At 40.5% G+C, this 22,002-nt stretch overlaps 1 protein-coding gene across 7 annotated transcripts in view; it reads right to left on the bottom strand.

Annotated features, from left to right (window-relative positions):
* Positions 1-22,002, bottom strand: part of Wdpcp (WD repeat containing planar cell polarity effector) — a 242,957-nt gene that overhangs the window by 47,099 nt on the left and 173,856 nt on the right. For 6 of the 7 annotated variants that reach the window (XM_060365184.1, XM_060365187.1, XM_060365186.1 and 3 more), the window contains one exon: positions 4,784-4,886. The exons of the other annotated variant lie outside the window; for it this stretch is intronic. In XM_060365184.1, the coding sequence (XP_060221167.1) occupies positions 4,784-4,886 (103 nt within the window). The remainder of the gene's footprint in view (positions 1-4,783; positions 4,887-22,002) is intronic. 7 annotated transcript variants of the gene reach the window in all.

The following is a 22,002-nucleotide window of genomic DNA, read 5'->3' on the forward strand; positions in this document are numbered from 1 at the left end:
GAATGGTGGATCAATGGAATCGAATCAAAGACCCAGAAATAAGCCAACACAGCCACGGACACCTAATCTTTTGACAAAGAAGCCAAAACCATATAATGGAAAAAAAAATAGTATCTTCAACAAATGGTGCTGGTCTAATTGGATGTCTACATGTAGAAAAATGCAAATAGATCCATTTTTATCACCCCACACAAAATTAAAGTCCAAGTGGATCAAAGACCTTAACAAAACCAGACACACTAAATCTGCTGGAAGAAAAGTGGGGAAGAAGGAAAGAACTGGAGGGGAGAGGGTCTGAGAAGAGCAGGGGAGGGGTGGTAGTGGGGTGGAGAGGACCGGGAGAAAGAACAAAAATTGGTGCAGAGGCTCCTGGGAGTCTATGGGGGTGACTCTAGCTGATACTCCTAGCAGTAGGTGATAGGGAGCTTGAAGGGCCACCTCCTGTAGGACTTCTAGTGGAGAAAGGGGACCCCTCACTCATCCATAAACCTTCCACCAAAAATTTGTACTGTCTCCAAGAAGTATAGAGATAAAGATGGAGTGGGATTGAATAAATGGCCAACCAATGCCTGCCCCAACTTGAGATCCTCCCTATGAAAGAGAGCCAACCCCTCACACTATGAATATACTCTGCTATGCTTGCAGACAGCAGCCTAGCATAGCTGTCATCTCAGAGGCTTCACCCAGCAGCTGGTGCAAACAGACGCAGAGGCCCACAGAAAACAACAGGCTGAGCTTGGAGAGTCTTGTGGAAGAGTGGGAGGAGGGGTTAAGGGAGCCAGAAGGGTCAAGCACACCCCAAGAAGACCTACAGAGTCAACTAACCTGGGACCACGAGGGCTCACAGAGACAGAACCACTAACCAAAGAGTATATATATGGGCTGGTCCTAGGCTCCTTATACACATGTAGCAGATGTGCAGCACGGTCTTCATGGGTCCCCGAACAACTCGAGTGGGGGCTGTCTCTGACTCTGTTGCCTGCCGTTGGATCCCTTTCCCATAGCTGGGCTTCTTTGTCTGGCCTCAGTGGGTGAGGATGTGCTTAGTCCTGCTGTGACTTTATGTGTCAGCATAGGTTGGTACCTACCCTGGGGGGGAGACTCCCCTTCTCTCAGGAAAGAGGAGGGATGGGGGGAGTGTGAGAGTAGAACTGGGAAGAGAGGAGAGAGGGGACTGCGATCAGGTTGAAAAGTGACTAAATAAATAAATTAATGAAAAAGAAGTACCCATGCTCCTGTAGACAGTCCCTTACAAGGAAGAGGACAGCACTTCGGCACGAAGGACTTTGGTTAGATATGTCAACTGATCTACCATCTACCTTATGACGAACGCCCAGGCTTTGAGAAAGGAGTTTCTGATGACAGAACCCAGTGGGAGCCATGGAAAACTGACTGGCTAGGGAGACGGATCAGTGGGTAAAGTGACTGCTGGGCACACATGAGCTTGTGTAGCTGCAGCACCCACACAAAGGCAGGGCTCAGCAACCCAGCTGTGACTCTAAGCTGGGCAGCAGGAGGTGGGGAAAAGCAACCAACCCTCTACGGTTTTCTGGGCAGCCAGTCTAGTGGCATGGGTGAGCTCTGGGGTCAGTGAAGAGATCTTGTCTCCAGCAATAAGGTGGGGAGCCACAGGGGAAACCCCTGAAATTGATCTACTCCCCCCCCCCCATACACACACAAAGACCAGAAAGAAAGTAGTTTTAGTAGTTGAAGCAAACAATTTTGTCACTTCAACTGCTGGTCAACAAAGAGATATGGAAATTCTAACTAATTGTCTCTGCTGGAAAACACTCTGAATCCTGATGGACCTTTATCCTGTTGGCCAGACAGTTCCTGCTTTTCTGAGTAAATCTTGAAGTAATGATTATTGCAAACCTCTTGGCCAGCTATGGATACCCTCTAAGGAAGCACAGGCAGGCAGGAGGTCTAAGTCTAGGGCCAGCCTGGTCTACACTGTGAGTTCCATACTACAGTAGGAACAACAATGTAAAACCCTATTAAAAGGAATTGTTTTCAAGATTTCTTGACATCCCTGATGTGAACCTCGGTGTTGTGTTCTATCTAGTCCCATAATGGTATCTTACTCTGAATAAACAGAAGGAAAGGTATGACAGTTTAGTGTGCGCACCACCCGGCATGAGAACGCTTGCCAGCTATTTCTTCTGCTTAAATGACTCCATTTCAAATATCTAGATTGCCATCTCAAAAAATATATACAAACTTCACAAAATAATGAAACAGGCTTCTCTACGTATGATTGAAGTAATATATTTATGAATAAATCTAATTCTGAGAAAGGAGTTTTTAGGAGAAACACTATTTTTCTCTTTCCCATTTTGATCTTGTCTTCTGCCTTTGGATATGAGTCCGTGAGCACAGGCCGGTCTACTTCCTCCTGGGAGGAGCAGCTCACAGAGAGCATGGCGGCCAGCTGCTCCAAACAACAAGGGGCAAACCCACAGTTAAAATTAGTAGAAAATTTACTCAGTGTCTGAGGTTTGCGTGCATTATGCACACTCAGCATGAACATTTAAATAAGCTGGACTGGCTCTAGGTATTTTTATTTGCGGCCATGGAGGCCACTGAAGTGAGAAATTCCATACTCAGGCAATATAGGAGAAAGAACTTCTCTGACTGAAGAAAAGTAACACACCTCTTTCTATTTGACTAAGTGAAAAGTCACACACACACACTCTGTATTTGAGTAGGTGACATCAGGGTATAAATACAGCTATTATATTGTAAATGTAGCTGTAAGGCAAAATACCCACTAAATAAACAGTTCAGTCCCCCTTAATTGCCACCCACTGGAGCGCACAGAGCAAGCAGCTCTTAGTGTAAGGCATCTGCTTGCCACAAAACAGCTCTGAAGCAGCTGAGGTGGCCCAGGGCCTTCTTCCAGCATGTGCTGCCCACATATCAGAGGTGTCCAGGCTTGGTACTGTTTAGCATATGCGGAAACCAAAGAGGACGAAGAACTGTTCCTACTTCCGGTGGGAGAGAGTGCTTGTGCGTGTGTGTGCGCGCATGTGTGTGCGCATGTGTGTGTGTGTGAGCCAAAATTCTTAAATCGGAGCAGTAAATAAGTGTCAGTTAATGGAGGGTAGCAACACACACAGGGGTACCGGTGAGCTAGCTGTCGGCAGAGAGGTCACCGACTCTCAGTGTTCAGTGTACAGAGAAGTGGGCATGCTCTTCACTTCTGGTCTGGGACTGTATGTGTCCTCATTTCTAAATTTGAAAAGTAATACTGAACTCCTATGGTTACTGCACATGCAGCACATGGCTAACTGTGCCTAGTGGATAACGTGTGCTAACATAATTACTTCCCAGGAAAACGGATGCCTTTATACCAGTGGTTCTCAACCTGTGGGTCGAGACCTGCTAGGGGGTCACATCAGATATCGCACCTATCAAATATTATTTATATTCCAATTCATAACAGTAGCGAAATTAAGTTATAAAGTAGCAAGAAAATGGGGTCACCACAACATGAGGAACTGTAGTAAAAGGGTCACAGCATCAGGAAGGCTGAAAACCACTGTTTTAAACTCATCCTGATACTATGCCAGCATAGTATCATAGTATCATAGACTCAAGATGGTGTAAACATCTGTTTCGTAACAACTGAGCTTTCTGCACCATTCTTTTTCTTCATCCATTAAATGGGTATAAAGTTGTGACCGTCTCATGGTCATGCATGGTCCAATGTATTCTTCAACATACATCGATAGGTAGTGGCTCAGATCACCAGACTCGTGGTATGAGTGTCTCTTAACAACCACTGTGTCCACTTGGTTAAGTTATTCAACGTTACTGCAGGTCATCCACTGAGTACACTTAGCAGCACTGGGTACTTAACTTTCAAGCTGTGGGGACAGTGAGATGATACAGATGGTACTTTAAAAATTAATACCCACAAAGCCTGTGGTGTTGCTACATTGTGTGTGCACCCAGTACCCTCAGAGGTTAGAAAGGCTGTCAGATCCTCTGGAACTCTTGTCAGGCTCTATGTGGGTGCTGGGAACTGAACCTGGGTCCTCTGGAGGAGAGACCAGTGCTATCAACCACTGAGCCATCTCTCCAGTCCCATATAACTGTCTTTTTAAGTGGTCTCTGGGGAATCTGAACTTGGGTCCTCATGCTTGCAATGCAAACAGTTTACTGAACGAGCCATCCTTCCAATGCCTACCCTGTGTGTGTGTGTAGGCCAGAGTTTCATGTCACTTGTCTTCCTTAATGGCTCCCTATCTTCTTTTTAAGTTATGTATTCTATTTTTATGTATAAATGTTTACCTGCATGAATATATATATATATATGTGTGTGTGTGTGTGTGTGTGTGTGTGTGTGTGTGTATAGATATATACCACAAGGGCCTGCAAAGATGGAAGAGAGTGTCACATCCCATGGCACAGGAGTTACAGATGGTTGTGAGCTGCCCTGTGAGTGCTACGCCAAACCTGAGTCCTCAAGTGTTATTAACTGCTCAGCCATCTCTCTAGCCCCTCTTGGGTTTTTTGTTTGTTTGGTTTTCAGACAGGGTTCTCATTGAACCTGGAGCTCACTAATTGAGGCCTAATGATTTACATGCATTGTTGTTTTACCTGCATGTGTATCTGTGTGAGAGTGTCAGATTATCTGGAACTGGAGCTACTGGCAGTTGTGAGCTGCCATGTGGGTGCTGGGAGTTGAATGTGAGTCCTCTGGAAGAGCAGCCAGTGCTCTCATCTGCTGAGCTTCTGTCCAGCCCCTGAACTTTTAAGAAAGTGCACTAGCTCTTACCGACTCCAGAGGACACTGATTCCACATCAGTGTCATGTGCTCTTCTTCTTGCCACCGCGGCCAGTGCCCGTTCACCCATGTCCAGGGCGAGGTGATGAATGTCCTTAGGAATAAAGAAGACAAGACTTGACTAGATAGTGATCTTGACAGAGCTATAGAGGAGAGCCGAGGGGAAGGAAAGTTCAGATAGCAGAAGAGGCGGAAGAGGTGGGCAACGAGCACCCTTTCTCCTATTTTAAATTTATTGCTATTCTTTACCAGCAGAGGACAGTTCTTCTTAGAGAACACAGCTGTAACTAATTATCTAGGCCATAAGGCAAAAAGCATGTTTCTAATAAATTGAAACTCAGTTTTATTAAAAATATGAACCTTGAGGGGCATAGGAGGAGGAGGAGGAGGAGGAGGAGGAGGAGGAGGAGAAGGAGGAGGGAGGGTGGGATTGGGAGGGAATGAGGGAGGGGACTACAGCTGGGATACAAAGTGAATAGACTGAAATAAATAAATATTAAAAATAAAAACCTTAGTCATGCCTGTGTATGTCTATCTAGGATTTAGTGGGTAAAGGAGTTTCTACACATACATAATGTGGTTCAGGCTGGTCTAAACTCTTAAGCTCAAACTCTTAAGCTCCTCCTGCCTTTCAAATAGCCAGTTCTACCCGTGAATGCTGTTGCCTTGTCTCTAAGAGAGCTTGACTAAATATTATACTAAGTTCTGCACAAGGACTATTACACAGAGCTTCATTTTGTGAGCCTATTGAAAACATGTTAGTATTAATACTACTTTTTAAAACTCAGTTAGGTTACACTAATATAGATGGGTTATTGTGCCAGTCTCAAAATTGAATCTAGCAGAGGGCCAGGTCATTATGAGCCAGTTGTTACTGATAAGAACTGACAGGGTCAATGGCAGTCATTTGTACACAACAAAGCTAAAGAGAAAGGAGCTCATCTTTGATCTGACTCTTGAAAGATTTGAGGGAAGTCTATTAGGAGAAAAGCAAGAGGGTGAGCAACATCTGGTGCAGATGTGTGGAGGTCTGTCGTGTGAAGGAAGTGCTGGGAACACGGGAGAGAGCAGCGAAGGCCGCCTTGAGTAAGCACAGTGAGAAGAGCCCTGAAAAGGCTCCACCGTGTGCAAAGCGGCCATGGGAGTAAACACCCTGCCGCAATAAAAACGGAAAAAGACTATAAACAGGCAGCCTTTAGGGAATAAATATAAATGCCCTATAATTATGTAAAGATATTTCATATTATTCAAATAAATGTACATTGAAAAAAACTAATTTCTGATCTTTTGAATTATATGAATTCATAGGAAATAAAATGTCGTACTTTGATATATGCACAGTATGCAATGCATCATCACATCGGGAGTTAACATTCATATTGGCTAAGTTTCTAAAAGTTAATAATTGGTTGCAAAGTCTTTGGGGAACAGGCACATTCACTCAGAACACAGTTACTGAAGACTTTAGAGATCAGGGGTTAGCAACCCACATTCAGTGTGTCTGGTATGTTCCTAAACAGAAGGGTGGCTTCTAAATGTTTAAACGACTGAAAGATCTGTGTTCAACTACCGTTCACAAACTTTGAAGAGCTGTGGAATTAGCATTACATACAGACTTGAAAATGTTTTAAACAAAAATTACAAGGGGAAATTGCTTCTGTGAAACATACTGTGATAAAATCATTCTGATGAGAACTAAAATGGTTTGAATTGCAAGTCATGTCAGGCCTACACTGTCAAAAGATGTGTTTTTCAAAGTGATTATCTTCATTCCTACACAAATTCCCAGAACTATATTCTGATTTCAAACCAGATCAATGTTTCTCAGGCCTGTGTGCGTGTGTAGAGAACATTTCCATATCCCAAAACCCATTTGGTGTGCAATTAGGGAGCTTCTACTGGGAATGATTTGCAATGTAATGATGTGCTAACGGCATTCTACCCTTCAGTTAATAGATTTCTAAAAATGCTTCCAACCTGTGAATATCCTCAATGAAAGCTATGTCTCATGGATGCATACTGGCATTTGGCCATACCAGTATGTTCATGTGGAAAGGTACTTACAAAGTCTTTCAAGATATGGAGAGACTTATCATAGATCAGCACCAACAAATCAACATTTATGATAAATTGGAGGTCAGGGAACACCACTGTTACATTTCAGAAAAGCTTCATTTTTCATATTGTAAACATATAAAATACTGTACCCAGTGTACATAATTTTATGATATTTTACATTTCACCAATAGAAGGTTATTGGAGGGGTTTGGGAGAAAGCTAATTGAGTACAGCACTCACAACAGAAGCGTAAAGAGAGAGGATTTCAGAAATTCCCAGAAGCACACCTCATTATAAAAAGTGACACTACCTTAGAGTAAAGAGATGGGAAAGGTATTCTAGCAAGTAGAACCAGAAAAAAAAAGCAGGCATAGGTAATTCTAATACCGAACAAAATAGATTTGAAATTAAAACAGAACTGATAAAGAAAGACACCTTCTATTGAAGAAAAAAAAAATCCATCAAGAAGACATTTCATCTATAAGCATACATGCACCAAACAGATAAAACCACTCTTATGAAACAAATATAACTCTCTCTAAGGTCCTATATTAATGGAAAACAGCAATAGTGAATGACTTCAATATTCACAGACAAGTCATCTGGACAGAACTGGAGAAACAAGAGATTTTAATGACACCACAAGTCAACTGGACCGTACAGATACACACGGAACATTCTTTCCAAACAAAACAATACACTTTCTTTGACCTCCTCAACCCCCAAGGGAGGAACAGTCCTGCTAGGCCACAGAGGAGGACTTTGCAGCCAGTCCTGAAGATACCTGATAAAACAGGGCCAGACGAAAGGGGAGGAGGTCCTCCCCAATCCATGGACTTGGAAAGGGGCTGGGAGAAGCTGAGGGAGGGAGGGAGGGTGGGATTGGGAGGGAATAAGGGAGCAGGATACAGCTGGGATACAGAGTTAATAAAATGTAACTAATAATAATATATAAACAATAAAAAATACACTTTCTTCTCAGCAGCGCTTGGAAGTTTATGTAAAAGAGTTCATCTATTGTGATACAAAGAAACTTTCAATAACTCCAGTATTTTATTTTACTACAATGGAATGGTAGAAATAATTATCAAGAGAAACTACAGAAACTCATTAAGATTACACAATGTGCTGCTGAATGATGAATGGGCCATTAAAGAAAATCAAGAAGGAAATGTAAAATTTCTACATTTGAGAGAAACGTACCAAAATCTTCGGGATATAATGAAACCAGTACAAAGAGGAAGGCGTATAGCTGTTAAGTGTCGCCCAAAAAAGTCAGAAAATTTAAATGGTACACTCTAAAGGCCTTTGAGAAAATAAGAACAAACACAAAAGCAGTAGACAGGGAGAAATAATTAAGATAAAGGCAAAGGTTAATGGAAATAGAGACAATATAAAAAAAAATAGAAATCACAACACAAAGAATCAATGAAAGACCTGATTTTTAAAAAAATACAAGCACAACTGACAGTCCCTTAGCGAAGTTAACCAAAAATAAGAGGATCCAAAATAATAAAATTAGAGATGAAAAGGGGAGACATTACAACAGATCTGAAGTGAGTGTTGTTGCTCAACTCTAAATGGGATGGCAATATGACCACTTCCAAGGTTCAAGGAACATTAAGGACAGAAGGAATGCAAGTGCTGGATGACAAGGAGAAGGGCAACCACCACCACCTTCTGGGCATGACACAGCCCTTGCACTGGTCCTGTCAGTACTTTGTCAGAGACGGGGGAAGGGTTCATGGTGCTGTGCATTCCTAGAGCACTGTAGACTTTTCATGGATGCTGGGGTAGCGTTAATCCTCTATGTTCTGGTGGCTAGCTCCATACCCATGCCCACACTGGGAGGGGTGGTAGATGGTTAAACTGAGTGACACAAGATGAACCTGGGAAGTGAATATGCTCATATATATTATATGAAATTCTCAAATAATTAATAAAATATTGTTCAAAAATGAAGCAAGATATGAAAGTAGGATGGCACTTGTATACAAGGGGGTTGTGGCTTGGGAGGAGAGGGAAAGGGTACGAATGAAGGGGCGGGTTCGTGTGTTGAGAACATACTATGTGTATATATGTATGAAATTGTCAAAGAATGTTTACTATGTGTCAAATACTCAGGACATTTTGCTTAAAAGCCTAATGAAGTTCAAACTTGTCCTTCTTACTTGTCTAAATTCTTCCCGTACATAAGTTTATGTCAGAAAACATAAATTTCTTTTCTTGAGAACTATCCTGAGTCAAGCACGGTGGCACATGCCTACAATCCCAACACTTAGTAGAAGCTAGCAAAAGAAAAACTTAAATCCAAATTCAGTAGAAGAAAGCAACAAATATAAGAGCAGAAATACAATCAAGAGGAAGACAAGAGAACAAACAAGCTGAAAGTTGGTTATTCTAAAAGGACAAAGATTGACAAACATATTGCTAGACAAAGTGAAAGAGAAGACTTGAATACAATAAGAAATTAAAAGAAGAAATTACAGCTGATAGTACAGAAGTGCAAAGGTTCGTAAGATACTATGGCAACTCTACACATCTTTTGATATTGGATAAGAAATTTAATAAGAGTTCCTAGAAACATGTTCAGGAATAGGAAATCTGAGTATCAATAAAAAATTGAATTAGTAATAGAAAAGAATCTCATAAAAAGCCCAGAATTGAGTTCTATAACAACCGAAGAAGTATTGCCAACCCTTCTCAATGATTCCAAATAATTAAAAAGAAACCTTGTAGGCTCATTTCATGAGATCAACATTAGTATGGTAAAAACGGCAGACAGGAACACTAACTGAAAACAACAAACCAATATCCATAATGAACACCAGCACAAAAATCTTCAATGAAACACTAGCAAAGTTAGTTCAACGGCACAATAAAACGTTTACCATGCTCAACTCCATGTCAGGATTGTTCAGTATATGCAAATCAGTAAATGTGAAACACTTCATTAGCAAAATGAAGGACAAAACCTATATGCTATTAATAGACTCAGAAATGCAGCATGATTAAATAAGAGAGGAGAGATGTAGGAGAAATGTTTCACAACACAACACATGCCACATTTGACAAACCGTCAGTCAGAAAGCTTTGTTATCTCAGGTAATGAATAAGGCGCTGATGAACACTTTGATTCAGTGCGGTGCTAAAAGTCCTGGCTGGGCCTTTAGGCAAGAGAAGGAAATAAAATGTGTTAATTCTGGAAAGGAAACATGGACTAGTCTCAGCTGATACATGACATGAACTTATACACAGATCTAAGATTCCATCAAAAGGCTCTTAGGACAAACAAATTCAGTAAGGTTCATATATATATATATATATATATATATATATACATATACATACATATATATACATATATATCAGTATCATATATATATATCAGTATCATTTTAATATACCAACAACAAACTATGAAAAAGAAAATAGTAAGAAAACAACACAATTTATAAAATCTTAAAACACTTAGAAGTTTTGCCAGGAGGTAAAAATATGTATAATATAGATCACTGATGGAAACAGCTGAAAAGGTGCAAATAAATTGAAAGATGTTTCATGTTTAAGACTGGAACCGTTAGTGTTGTTAAATTTCCATATTATCTAAAGTAAAATAATCTACAAATTCATTAAAATTCCTAGAAAAATTTATATAATTTTTCACAGAAATAAAAAAAATCCTTAAATTGGTATACAAGAAAAACAGCTAAAACAAAAGAAAAACAAAACAGAAAACAACAAAACTTCAGCAAGAAGAACAAATATGGAGGTAGTATACCACCTGAGTTCAAAATGTGCTACAAAATATAATGTGCTACAAAAGCATAATATGGTCATGAAAAAATAGAAACAAATGTCTATGGAACAGAACACCAAATTGATAGCAAACTTTTTTTCTTTTACCTGGCCCTTTTGGGTGGTGGTGGTTCAGTGCCAGCATCAAAGGCAGGACGTCCTAAATGCTAAGCAAACACTCTACCACTCAACTACACCCCAGTCCCAGGCAACTGATTCTGGAAGAAGTGCTAAGATCGCACAATGAGGAAAGCTGTCTCTTCAATAAAAGTAGAGAAAACTGGGAATGCAGAAGAGAAAAATGGGGTCTGTGCCATTTATCACATACCATATACTCAGCTCAAAATAGGTTGGTTCCTAAACTGAAAAGCTACTACAAGGAGGCATGCATGAGAAAAGTTTCAGGACACTGGTCTAAAGAGAATGGGACTCAAAGCACAGATAAGATAAGCCATAATGGGAAAGCAGGACTCCATCACACTAAACGGCACCCTTTTAGCAAAGAAATCTACTAAGAGTGAAGAGACACACATGGATTGGGACAAAACATCTGAAAACCCCACACTTCCTAAGAGGCTAACATCCAAAACACTAGCCCGATCTGACTGTCACATGACATACATATTCTAGATTGTTACACTGCACCTTTCTCTCCCCTCGTACCCTCCTCTGGACCTTGAGCTTCCCCTTACATCTCTTCTACTTCCCTGTCATGAGTGTGTGCGTGTATATACAAATATATATATATATATATATATATGTATACAATACATAAATCTAGATTGTACTTAAGAGACCAAGTACATACTAGTCATGTAGGCATGACTTACTCTCTTTAATATGATGATTCATAATTTAATATGATGATCCATCCATTTTCCTGGAAATAGGACAGTGTCATTTTTCTTAGAGCTAATAAAATTTCATCTGTATATGTGCCACCTTTTCATTAGAAAACAATATTAATAAAGATATTTAGCTTCTTCCCTTCCTCTGTGCCCCTTTATTTCCTGTCTCGAGGAAGCGCTATTCCTAGTTGTCTGAGAAAGCGCCAGATTGATTTCCAGAGTGGTTGTACAAGTTTACATTCCCACCAGCAGTGGAGGAGGGTTCCCCTTTCTCCACAACCTCTTCAGCATGTGTTGTCACTTGAGTTTTTGATCTTAGCCATTCTGATGGGTGGAAAGTGAAATCTCAGAGTCGTTTTGATTTGCATTTCCCTGATGACTAAGGACGTTGAACATTTCTTTAAGTGTTTCTCTGCCATTCGATATTCCTCTGTTGAGAATTCTCTGTTTAGCTCTGTACCCGTTTTTTAATTGGATTACTTGGTTTGTTGCTGTTTAACTCCTTTAGTTCTTTATATATTATAGATATTAGCCCAGGGAAAGGTGAGGATCCTTTCCCAGTCTGTAGGCTGGCGTTTTGTTTTGATGACAGTGTTCTTTGCTTTACAGAAGCTTTTATTTCCCTAGTTAAAACTGGGCATTGTAAACTTGTTCCTTATTCAAGATGTGATTTCAGTGTTTTCTCATTCAGTATAATGCTGACTATAGATTTTTTGATGTTGAAATATGTTTCTTCAAATCCTATTTTCTCCAGAATTTTAGCATGAAGGGATGATAAACTCTGTGAAATACGTTATATTGGGATGATCTTGTGATTTCCGCTTTGAAGTCCATTTATTTGTTATAGTACACTCATTGATTTACCTAGGTTGAACCACCACTGTATTCCTGAAATGAAACTAACAGTTCTTGGCATATAATTTTCTTAATGTGTTCTTTAATTCAGTCATCAAGTATTTTATTAAGAATTTTATATCTATGTTTGTGGTGGTTAATTTTTTTGTCAGGTTGATGTAAAACTAGAGATACCCAGAAAGAGGTAATCTCGGGGAGAAAAAAAAACTGCCTCCATCAGACTGGCCTATGAGCATGCCTTTAGGTTTTTGGTTTTTTGATTTATAACTGATCTGGAGGGCCATGGGCAGCGCTACTCATGCTGCACAGGTAGTGCTAGTTGTCCGAGAAGACAGTCCATGTGAGCACAGAAACACACTACATCACTGAGAACAAACCTGGCCTGTTTCTGAGGTGAAAATAAAACACGTTATATTTAAAAAACACAAAACCAACCAACAAATCCATGGAAGCAAGCCAGTCAGCACCATTCCCACCAGGTCTTTACTTGAGTTCCTGCCTTAAATTACTGCCTTGACTTCTCCTCACAGTAACTGTATGAGTAACATGAAAGAAATACTTTCCTCCCTAAGCTGCTTTTTGATCATCATATTTATCACAAGAATAGAAAGCAAATTCGAAGAATGTTCATTATGGATATGGAACTTTAGGTTTGTTTTGTTGTACCTTTATCCAGTTTTGGTGTCAGGAAAACACTGGTTAGCATGAGTCTTTAATGTGCCTTCCACTCTATTTTCTTCAATACTGACATTAGCAATACCTCAAAGTGAGTCTGACAGGCCATGGGACTTTGTTAAGAAGCAGTTTTTGAGATAGTGTGGTAGTTTTAATGAGAATGGCCCCCATAGGCTCATATATTTGAATGATTAGTCAGTAGGGAGTGGAACTGTTTGAGAAGGACTAGGAGGTATGGCATTGTTGGAGGAGGTGTGCCACTGGGAGGGAGGCTTGAGGTTTCAAAAGTCCACACCTAACCCAGTGTCTTTCTCTCTCTCTAACTGCCACCTGGAGATCAGGATCTAACTCTCGGCTACTCCTTTGTACCATGCCTGTCTATCTGCTGCCATGCTCTCTACCATGATGATAATGGACTGTCTGACTCTTTAAGCAAGTCCCCATTTAAATATTTTCTTCTGTAAGTTAATGATGGTGTCTCATCACACCAATATAAAGGGTCTTATACTGTAGCCCAGGCTGGCCACCAACTCATGGCAATTCTCCTGTCTCAGCATCCCAAGTACAGGACTGCAAGTGTGAGGCACCATGCTTTAGTCTAGAAAATTACTAAAACCTCAATCTCATTGTTCATTATGGATGTTTAGCTGTTTATATACTTTTTTGTTGTTGTTGTTGTTAATCTTTTTATCCATTTCTTTGAGATTTGCAGGTGTTTGTCTTTTTAAATTAAATTTAAAGTTATTATTATTTTAGGTATATATGTATGTAGGCTTATATACATTTAAGTGTAAATATGTGTGCCTGGTGCCACCGAGACCAGAGGAGGGCATCAGATCCCGAGAAAGTAAAGTTACAGATGGTTGTGACTGTTGGGCTTTGAACCCAGGTGCTCTAAAAGAGGAGCCAGTGCTCTTAACTACTGAGCCATCTCTCTAACCCCAGGTTGTTTTCTTAAATAGAAGTTGTCAGGATAGTCTCTAATTAGTCTCCTGGATTTCAGTGGAATCTGTTGTAGTATCTACTTCTCAATTTCTAATTTTATTAGTTTGGGTATTATCGCTTTGTTTTGCTCACCTTGGATAAAAACTTGTCAAACTTGTTTATTTTTTCAAAGAACTCTTTGATTAAGTCCATGGATTGTGCTTTCAGTTTCCATTTCATTAATTTATTAATGAAATTTATTAATAATAAAAATTAATTTATGCCCTGTTATTATTTCTTGCCGCCTAATGCCTTTGGATTTGGTTAGTTCTTGATGAGATGTTAGGATACATCATTAGGTTATTTTAAAATCTGTCTGATTTTTCAATGTAAGAACATTGCCAACTATAAATTTTCCTGGTATAATTACTTTGCTGTCTCTCAAAGGCTCTTAATTTTTACTTGATTCAAGAATATTTTAATTTCCTCCCTCATTTCTTTAATAAATCATGGATCATTCATTTCATCTAGGTTTCCAGCACCTCGACAGTAGCTCAAAACCACCTGTAATTCTAGTTTCAGGAGACCTAACCTTCTTTTTCCTGGGTACTACATGCATGTGATGTACACACATAAGTGCAAGCTAAACACTCATATACCTAAAAGAATGTACTGAGTCTCCCATTTTTGCCAGTTTTTATAGTTTTTCTTGCTACTTATTTCTAGTTTCCTTTCACTATTATTTGATGAAGCACAGAGATTATTTGGTGCTGTGTATTTGATAGTATTGCTCCTGGCCTGGACAGTGCTGTCTTTTAAAAAGGCCTCCTGGGTTGCTGAGATGGTGCACATTCTCTATACGCTACGTGAGATGAAGGTATATTCCCTATATGTAGCATCAGATGAATTTATAGTCTCTACATACTACATGGAATATCTGTAAATATATGTTTTATTTAAAGGTGTAATTTGCGCGAAGTTTTTGTTTCTTTTTGGCTTGAATGTCGAATGTCTCAAATGTCTTACTTATATGTCAAATAATCTACTATTATTATACCAAGAGTTACGTGACATTTTATATCCATTAGTGTTTGTTTAGAAAATTTAGGCACCAATATTTGGTGCCTAAGTATTTAGAACTGTTGTATCTTCTTACTGTTTTTTTTTTTTTCTTTATCAGTATGTACTGGACATCTTTATCTCCTCTAACTTGATTTGACACTTATGGGGCATAGAATAACTGCACTTTTGTTTTCAGCTGCTGTTTGCCTGATACATTTACTTCCATCTTTTGACTTTAGGCCCTGAGAACATTTATCAGTGAAGTGAGTTTCTTGAAGACATGAAATTATTTAAATTTAAATAAATTTAAATATTTTTTTAAAATCTAGTTATATAGTCTATGTATTTTAATTGATAAGTTAATATAATTTACATTTATTCAGCAAGAATTGTTAATTTCTTTTTAGTTCTATTGCTTGTTTTTCTATATTCAGTTTTTCTTCCCTATAATTATTCTTATTATTCTTCCCTATAACATTAAGTAACAAAATATAGACTATAGGAGGACTGAATACATGTTGATATCACACTGTTACACTAAATATAAAAATACCATTTGAAAAAAGATGATCAGCTGGGCAGTGGTAGAGGCAGTCAGAGCTCTAAGTTCAAGGCTAGCCTGGTCTACAGAGTGAGTTCCAGTAAAACCAGGACTACACAGAGAAAGCCTGTCTTGGTGGTTATAGCCTAAGACATGTATCACAGACCCAATAACAGGAGTGTACACAAGATCCCCCTTACAGGCATGTTCAGAGTGGTTTAACTCAAGAAGACAGGCCCAAAGTGATGTAGGTAGCATCACTGCAATGGACGGGTACATGGACTGAGTAAAGATGAGGAAGCAAGGAGAGCTGACTATCAGCGTGCATCCCTCTACTTCCTGACCGAAGACTCTGTGTAACCATCCTCCCAGTGATCCCACCACCATGATTCTGCACCATAATGTATTCTACCCTCTCGAACCATGAGCCAAAGTAAACCTTCCTTTCATAAGTTGTCTTAGGAGGGAGAAAAGTAACCAACACATTCCTGAAGTAGGAAATGGAGAATAAACTGGGTTTGAGTACAGGGCATACCTATATTCCCACTACTTCAGAAGCTGAGGCAGGGGGATGATAAGGTCAGTGCCAGGCAAGGACACTCAGAAAAACTGTTTCCAGGAAGGAAGGGAGGGAGGGAGGGGGAGATGGTTAAACAGAACTAAGATTAAAGGTGACACAAGAGAAATGGCAACCAAATGCAATGCTGAGCATTGTGTGAATCATGAGGAAAATCTAGCTGTAAGTAACTTATTTTCAGTCTTTAAAAATATCAGGATAGGGCTGGAGAGATGGCTCAGAGGTTAAGAACAGTGTTTCTCTAAAGGTTCTGGGTTCAAGTCCCAGCAACCACATGGTGGATCGCAACCATCTATACAGAGATCTAGTACTCTCTTCTGGCATTCAGGCACACATACAGGCAGAATATTGTGTAAATAATAAAGAAATAAAAATTTAAAACATCAGGATATAAAATATATTCTGAGAATTATTTGAATTTTATTTATTCTACATATCATTTTTTTAAATGATGAAGGGTTGCATTTACAAAAAAAGAAAAAAGAAAAAACCACCACCAACCTTTAGAACTGGGGACTTTGTTTCGGTGGACCAGTGCTTGCTTAAAAACATTTGTAAACATGTGAAAGGAAAAGAAGAAAGACTCGGGAAGAAAGCAAAGCAAACCTGAGATCACGGGTGTCAGCTGTCAAGCAAGAATTGTCGAGGCAGAGAGTCTGAGGCCAGCCTGGTCTACAAAGCAAGTCCAGGACAGCCAAAGCCACACAGGGAAACTCTGTCTCAAAATCAACATAGGTAACACATTGTCACTGAGCTTAAAATAATTTCCAACTTGACAACACCTTTAGTCCAATAGTTAATGTTCTAACTTCTTTTCTGTTGCTGTCGTAAACCCCATGACCAAAAGCAAGTTGGGGAGGAAAGGGTTTATTTCAGCTTATACCTCCATGTCTGTCCATTATTGAAGGACCTCGGTGGAGGAACTGAAACATGGCAGGAACGTGAAGCAGAAACCATGGGGCTGCTGCTCACTGGTTTCTTCGGTGCTGGCTTCCTTACAGCCCAGACTCACCTGTGGAGGGATGGTGCTGCCAACATGGGCTAGTCCCTCTCACATTAAGAATCAAAATAATTCCTCACATACATAGCCATAGGGCAGTCTGATTGAGGCAATTCTTCAACTCAGGTCCCCTCCCTTCCACGTTGGGTTGAGTCAAACTGACAATAAAAACTAACCAGGACAGCTATTAAAAAGTATATGTTTCCTTCAGCAAAGTGGCTGGAGACAAAATTAACCCAAAGAAATCAGTAGCCCTCCTGTATACAAAAAACAAAAGGGGAGAGAAAGGAATTAAGGAAACAACACCCTTCACAATAGCCACAAATAACATAAAGCACCTTGGTGTAACTTTAACCAAGCAAGTCAAAGACTTGTATGAAAAAAAATTCAAGTCTCTGAATAAAGAAACTGAAGAAGAGGGAAAGATTTTCCATGTTCATGAATTGGTAGGATCAACATAGTAAAAATGGCCATCCTACCAAAAGAAATCTACACATTCAATGCAATTCCCATCAAAATAGCAATACAATTCTTTATAAACTTTGAAAGAGCAATTCTCAACTTCATATGGAAAAAAAATCCAGAATAGCTAAAACAATCCTGTACAATAAAAGATCTTCTGGGAAAGCATCCCTGATCTCAAGCTGTACTACAGAGCAACAGTAATAAAAATGGCATATGGTATTGGCATAGAAACAGACTGGTGGATCAACGGAATCGAATCAAAGACCCAGAAATAAATCCACACACCTATGGACACCTAATTTTTGACAAAAAAAAAAAAAAAAAAAAAAAAAGCCAAAACCATACAGTGGAAAAAAGATAGCATCTTCAACAAACGGTACTGGCCTAACTGGATGTTTACATGTAGAAAAATGCAAATAGATCCATATTTATAATCCTGCATAAAAGTAAAGTCCAAGTGGTCCAAAGACCTCAACATAAAATGAGATACATTAAATCTGTTGAAAAACAAAATAGGGAAGAGGCTTGAACCCATTGGCACAGGACTTCCTGAACAGAACACCAACTGCAAAGGCTCTAGGATCAACAATCAATAATTGGGACCCCATGAAACTGAAAGCTTCTGTAAAGCAAAGGACACTGTCAACAGAAAAGCCTAAAGACTGGAGAAAGATTTTTCACCAACCCTACTTGGTGAATCTTGAGGAATCACTATTCCTAATTTTCTGAGAAAGTGCCAGATTGATTTCCAAAGTGTTTGTACAAGTTTGCATTCCCACCAGCAATGGAGAAGGGCTCCCCTTTTTCCACATCCTCTCCAGCATGTATTGTCACTTGAGTTTTTGATCTTAGCCATTCTGATGAGTGAGGTATCCCAGAAACAGAAAGACACACACTTGTAAGTGGATACTAGGCATATAATATAGGATAAACCTACAAAAATCTGAACATCTAAAGAAGGTGAGCTAGGAGGATCCTGGGTAAGATGATCAATCCTCACTCAGAAAGGCAAACAGGAAGGACATTGAAAGAAGGAAATAACAGGAAACAGGACAGGAGCCTATCATGGAGGGCCTCTGAAAGACTCTACCCAGCACTGTATAGAAGTGTATAATGAGACTCATAAACAAATTTTGGGCAGAGTGCAGGGAATCTTAGGAAAAAAGGAGGAGATAGTAAGACCTGAAGAGGACAGGAGCTCCACAAGGAGAGCAACAGAATCAAAATATCTGGGCACAGGGGTCTTTTCTGAGACTGATACTCCAACCAAGGACCAACTTAGAACCCCTGCTCAGATGTAGCCCGTGGCAGCTCAGTATCCAAGTGGGTTCCCTAGTAAGGGGTACAGGGACTATCTCTGGCATGAACTCAGTGGCTAGCTCTATGACCTCCTCCCCCGGATTGGAGAGCAACCTTGCCAGGCCACAAAGGAAGACATTGCAGCCATTCTTGAAGAGACCTGATAGGCTAGGGTCAGATGGAAGGGGAAGAGGACCTCCCCTATCTGTAGACTTGGAGAGGGGCATAGGAGGAGATGAAGGAGGGAGAGCAGGATTGGGAGGGGAGGAGGGAGGAGGCTAAAGCTAGGATACAAAGTGAATAAGCTGTAATTAATATAAAAAATAAAAAAAGAAAAAATATAAAGAAATTTTTAAAAATTGAAAAAAAGAAAGAAAGAAAGAAACACCCACCCTATGAAAACAGTCTCTCCCCACCAGTTCTAGCTGGAGCAAAGCCAGCAGAAGTGGGATGCACATGGCCCTCAGTCCTCAAAGTCCCTTCTCCCCATTCCCGAGGAGACATGTAGGGCCCCAGGAACATCCAGGTCTGCTGCACCAGGAAGATCAGCCCAAGGCTACCCACTGAAGTCCTGCTACACCAGGAACATCCAGGATAACCAGATGACTAAAGGCCAGCTTTAGAAGAGCAGACATAGCAGAGATTGAGGGAATGCTCAACCAATGCCTGGCCCAACCACAGACCCACCCTATAGGAGAGTGCCAACCCTTGACACTATGAAGGATACTCTTCTAAGCTTGCAGACAGGAGTCTATCAGAGCTGTCCTCTGAGAGAATCTATCCAGCAGTGCCTCAAAACAGATGCTGAGATTCACAGCCAAACATTGGCGACATGTAGGAAGTCTTTTAGAAAAGTGGAAAGAAAGAGAAAAGGACCTGAAGATGACAGGAACTCCCCAAGAAGACAACAGACCCAACTAACCAGGGCCCAGAGGGGTTTTCTGAAAGTGAAGCATCAGCCATGGATGAATTGGACCTAGGCCCTCTAAAAGGAGGTAGCCGATGGGCAGCTTAGGCTTCATGTGGGTCCTTCAGCAAGAAATTAAACACCAACAAAGCAAATTAATTAATTAATTAAAAACGGGGCAAAAAGCTAAACAGAGAATTCTCAACAGGGGTTTCTAATGGTGGAGAAGCACTTAAAGAAATGTTCAATGTCATTAGTCCTAAAGGAAATGCAAATCAAAATGACTCTGAGATTTCATCTTACACCCGTCGGAATGATTAAGATAAAAACTCAAGTGATAGCCCCTGCTGGTGAGGATGTGGAGCAAAGGGAGCCCTCCTCCACTGCTGGCCAAAGTGCCAGCCTGTACAGCCACTTTGGAAATCAATCTGAAGTTTAGCTCGACCTCAAGACCCCGCCACACCACTTCTGGGCATATACCCAAAATATGTTTCACCGAACTACAAGGACATTTGCTCAGCTACATTCATAGCAGCTTTATTGTAATAGCCAGAATCTGGAAACAACCCAGATTTATCCTAACTGAAGAATGGATAAAGAAAGTGTGGTACATTCACACAATGGACTGCTACTCAGCAAGGACACCATGAAATTTGCAGGGAAATAGATGGACCTAGAAAAGATCACCCTGAGTGAGGTAACCCAGACCAGAAGATACACATGGTGTGTACTCACTGTTAAGTGGGTATTAGCCATATATAGTACAGGATAACCAGGCTACAACCCACAAACCCAAAGAAACTAAGTAACAAAGAGGATTCAAGGTTGGATGCTCGAATCCCGCAGAAGAGGAAATACAATAGACCTCAGAGACATAGGAAGTAGAGGCAGAGAGGGGACTAGGTGACAAGGGGGATAGAGAGGGGAAGAGGGAAGGGAGATTAGGTGTGGGGAGAGCAGGGATGGGGAGGACTGGGAGAGAAGGGAAATTGATGTTGGGCATCTCTAGGAGAAGTTGGAGACCTGAGATTGAAAAGCTCCTGGAAGGATATGGAGTTACCCTAGGTGAGACTCTTAGCAGTGTAGGGTATTGGCCACATCTTGTAGGCAGGCAGGACTTCCAGTGAAGGGAGGGAGACACCAACCCACCCACAAACCCTTGACCCAAAATTTGTTCGCCTACAAGATGTACAGGGTTAAGGGATGGAGCAGAGATTGAGGGAATGGCCAACCTATGAGTGGCCCAACTTGAGACCCACCCCACGGAAGAGAGCTAACCCCTGACACTATTAATGAAACTCTGCTATCTTTGCATAACGTCCTCTGAGAGGCTTCATCCAGCAGCTGATGCAAACAGATGCAGAGACCCACAGCCAAACATTAGGTGGAACTCAGGGAATCTTATGAAGAGTTAGGGGAAGGATTGAGGGAACTGGAGAGCTTAAAGACACCGCAAGGAGACCCACATAGCCAACTAACCTGGGCCCATGGGGGCTCATAGAGACTGAACCACCAGCCAAAGAACATGTATGAACTGGTCCTAGGCCCCCTACACGTATGAAACCGATGACTGCTTGGTCCTCAGTGGGTGCCCTAACAATTGGAGTGGGGGCTGTTTCTGACTCTTTTGCCTCCCTCTGGATTCTGTTTCCCTAAAGGGCTGCCTTGTCTTGCCTCAGTAAAAGAGGAGGCACTTGGTCCTGATGTGACTTGATCTGCCAGGATGGTTTGGTATAGGGTGGGGCTATGGGGACATGGGTGGGAAGGTGGGACTGGGAGGAGAGGAAGGAGTGGGGTTGTGACTGGGATGTAAAGTGAACAAATAAATAAATGAAAACTCATTTACCAAACAAACAAACAAACAAACAAAAAACCCACAGGTTAAAAAAATGAGCAGATTGAAATAATAAATAATAATTTAATTGTTTAGTTTAATAATAATTGATAATTCTATTATAAATATTATATAATAATTAATAAAATTTAATGACATTCTGGTGTCATAGTATAAACAATCACTATTTGATTGGGTTTAAGGCCACTCCATGAGATTCAACCCATGTCCGATACTGCTCAGGTAGCCAAGATCCTGAGACTAGATGGGCCATAGACCTAGGGAAAAACAGCGGTTCTCAACCTTCCTAGTGTTGTGACCTTTTAATATAGTTCATGTTGTAGTGACACCAACCAAGAAGTTATTT

This window comes from Meriones unguiculatus, chromosome 12, assembly GCF_030254825.1.
Source record: "Meriones unguiculatus strain TT.TT164.6M chromosome 12, Bangor_MerUng_6.1, whole genome shotgun sequence".
Lineage (NCBI taxonomy): Eukaryota > Metazoa > Chordata > Mammalia > Rodentia > Muridae > Meriones > Meriones unguiculatus.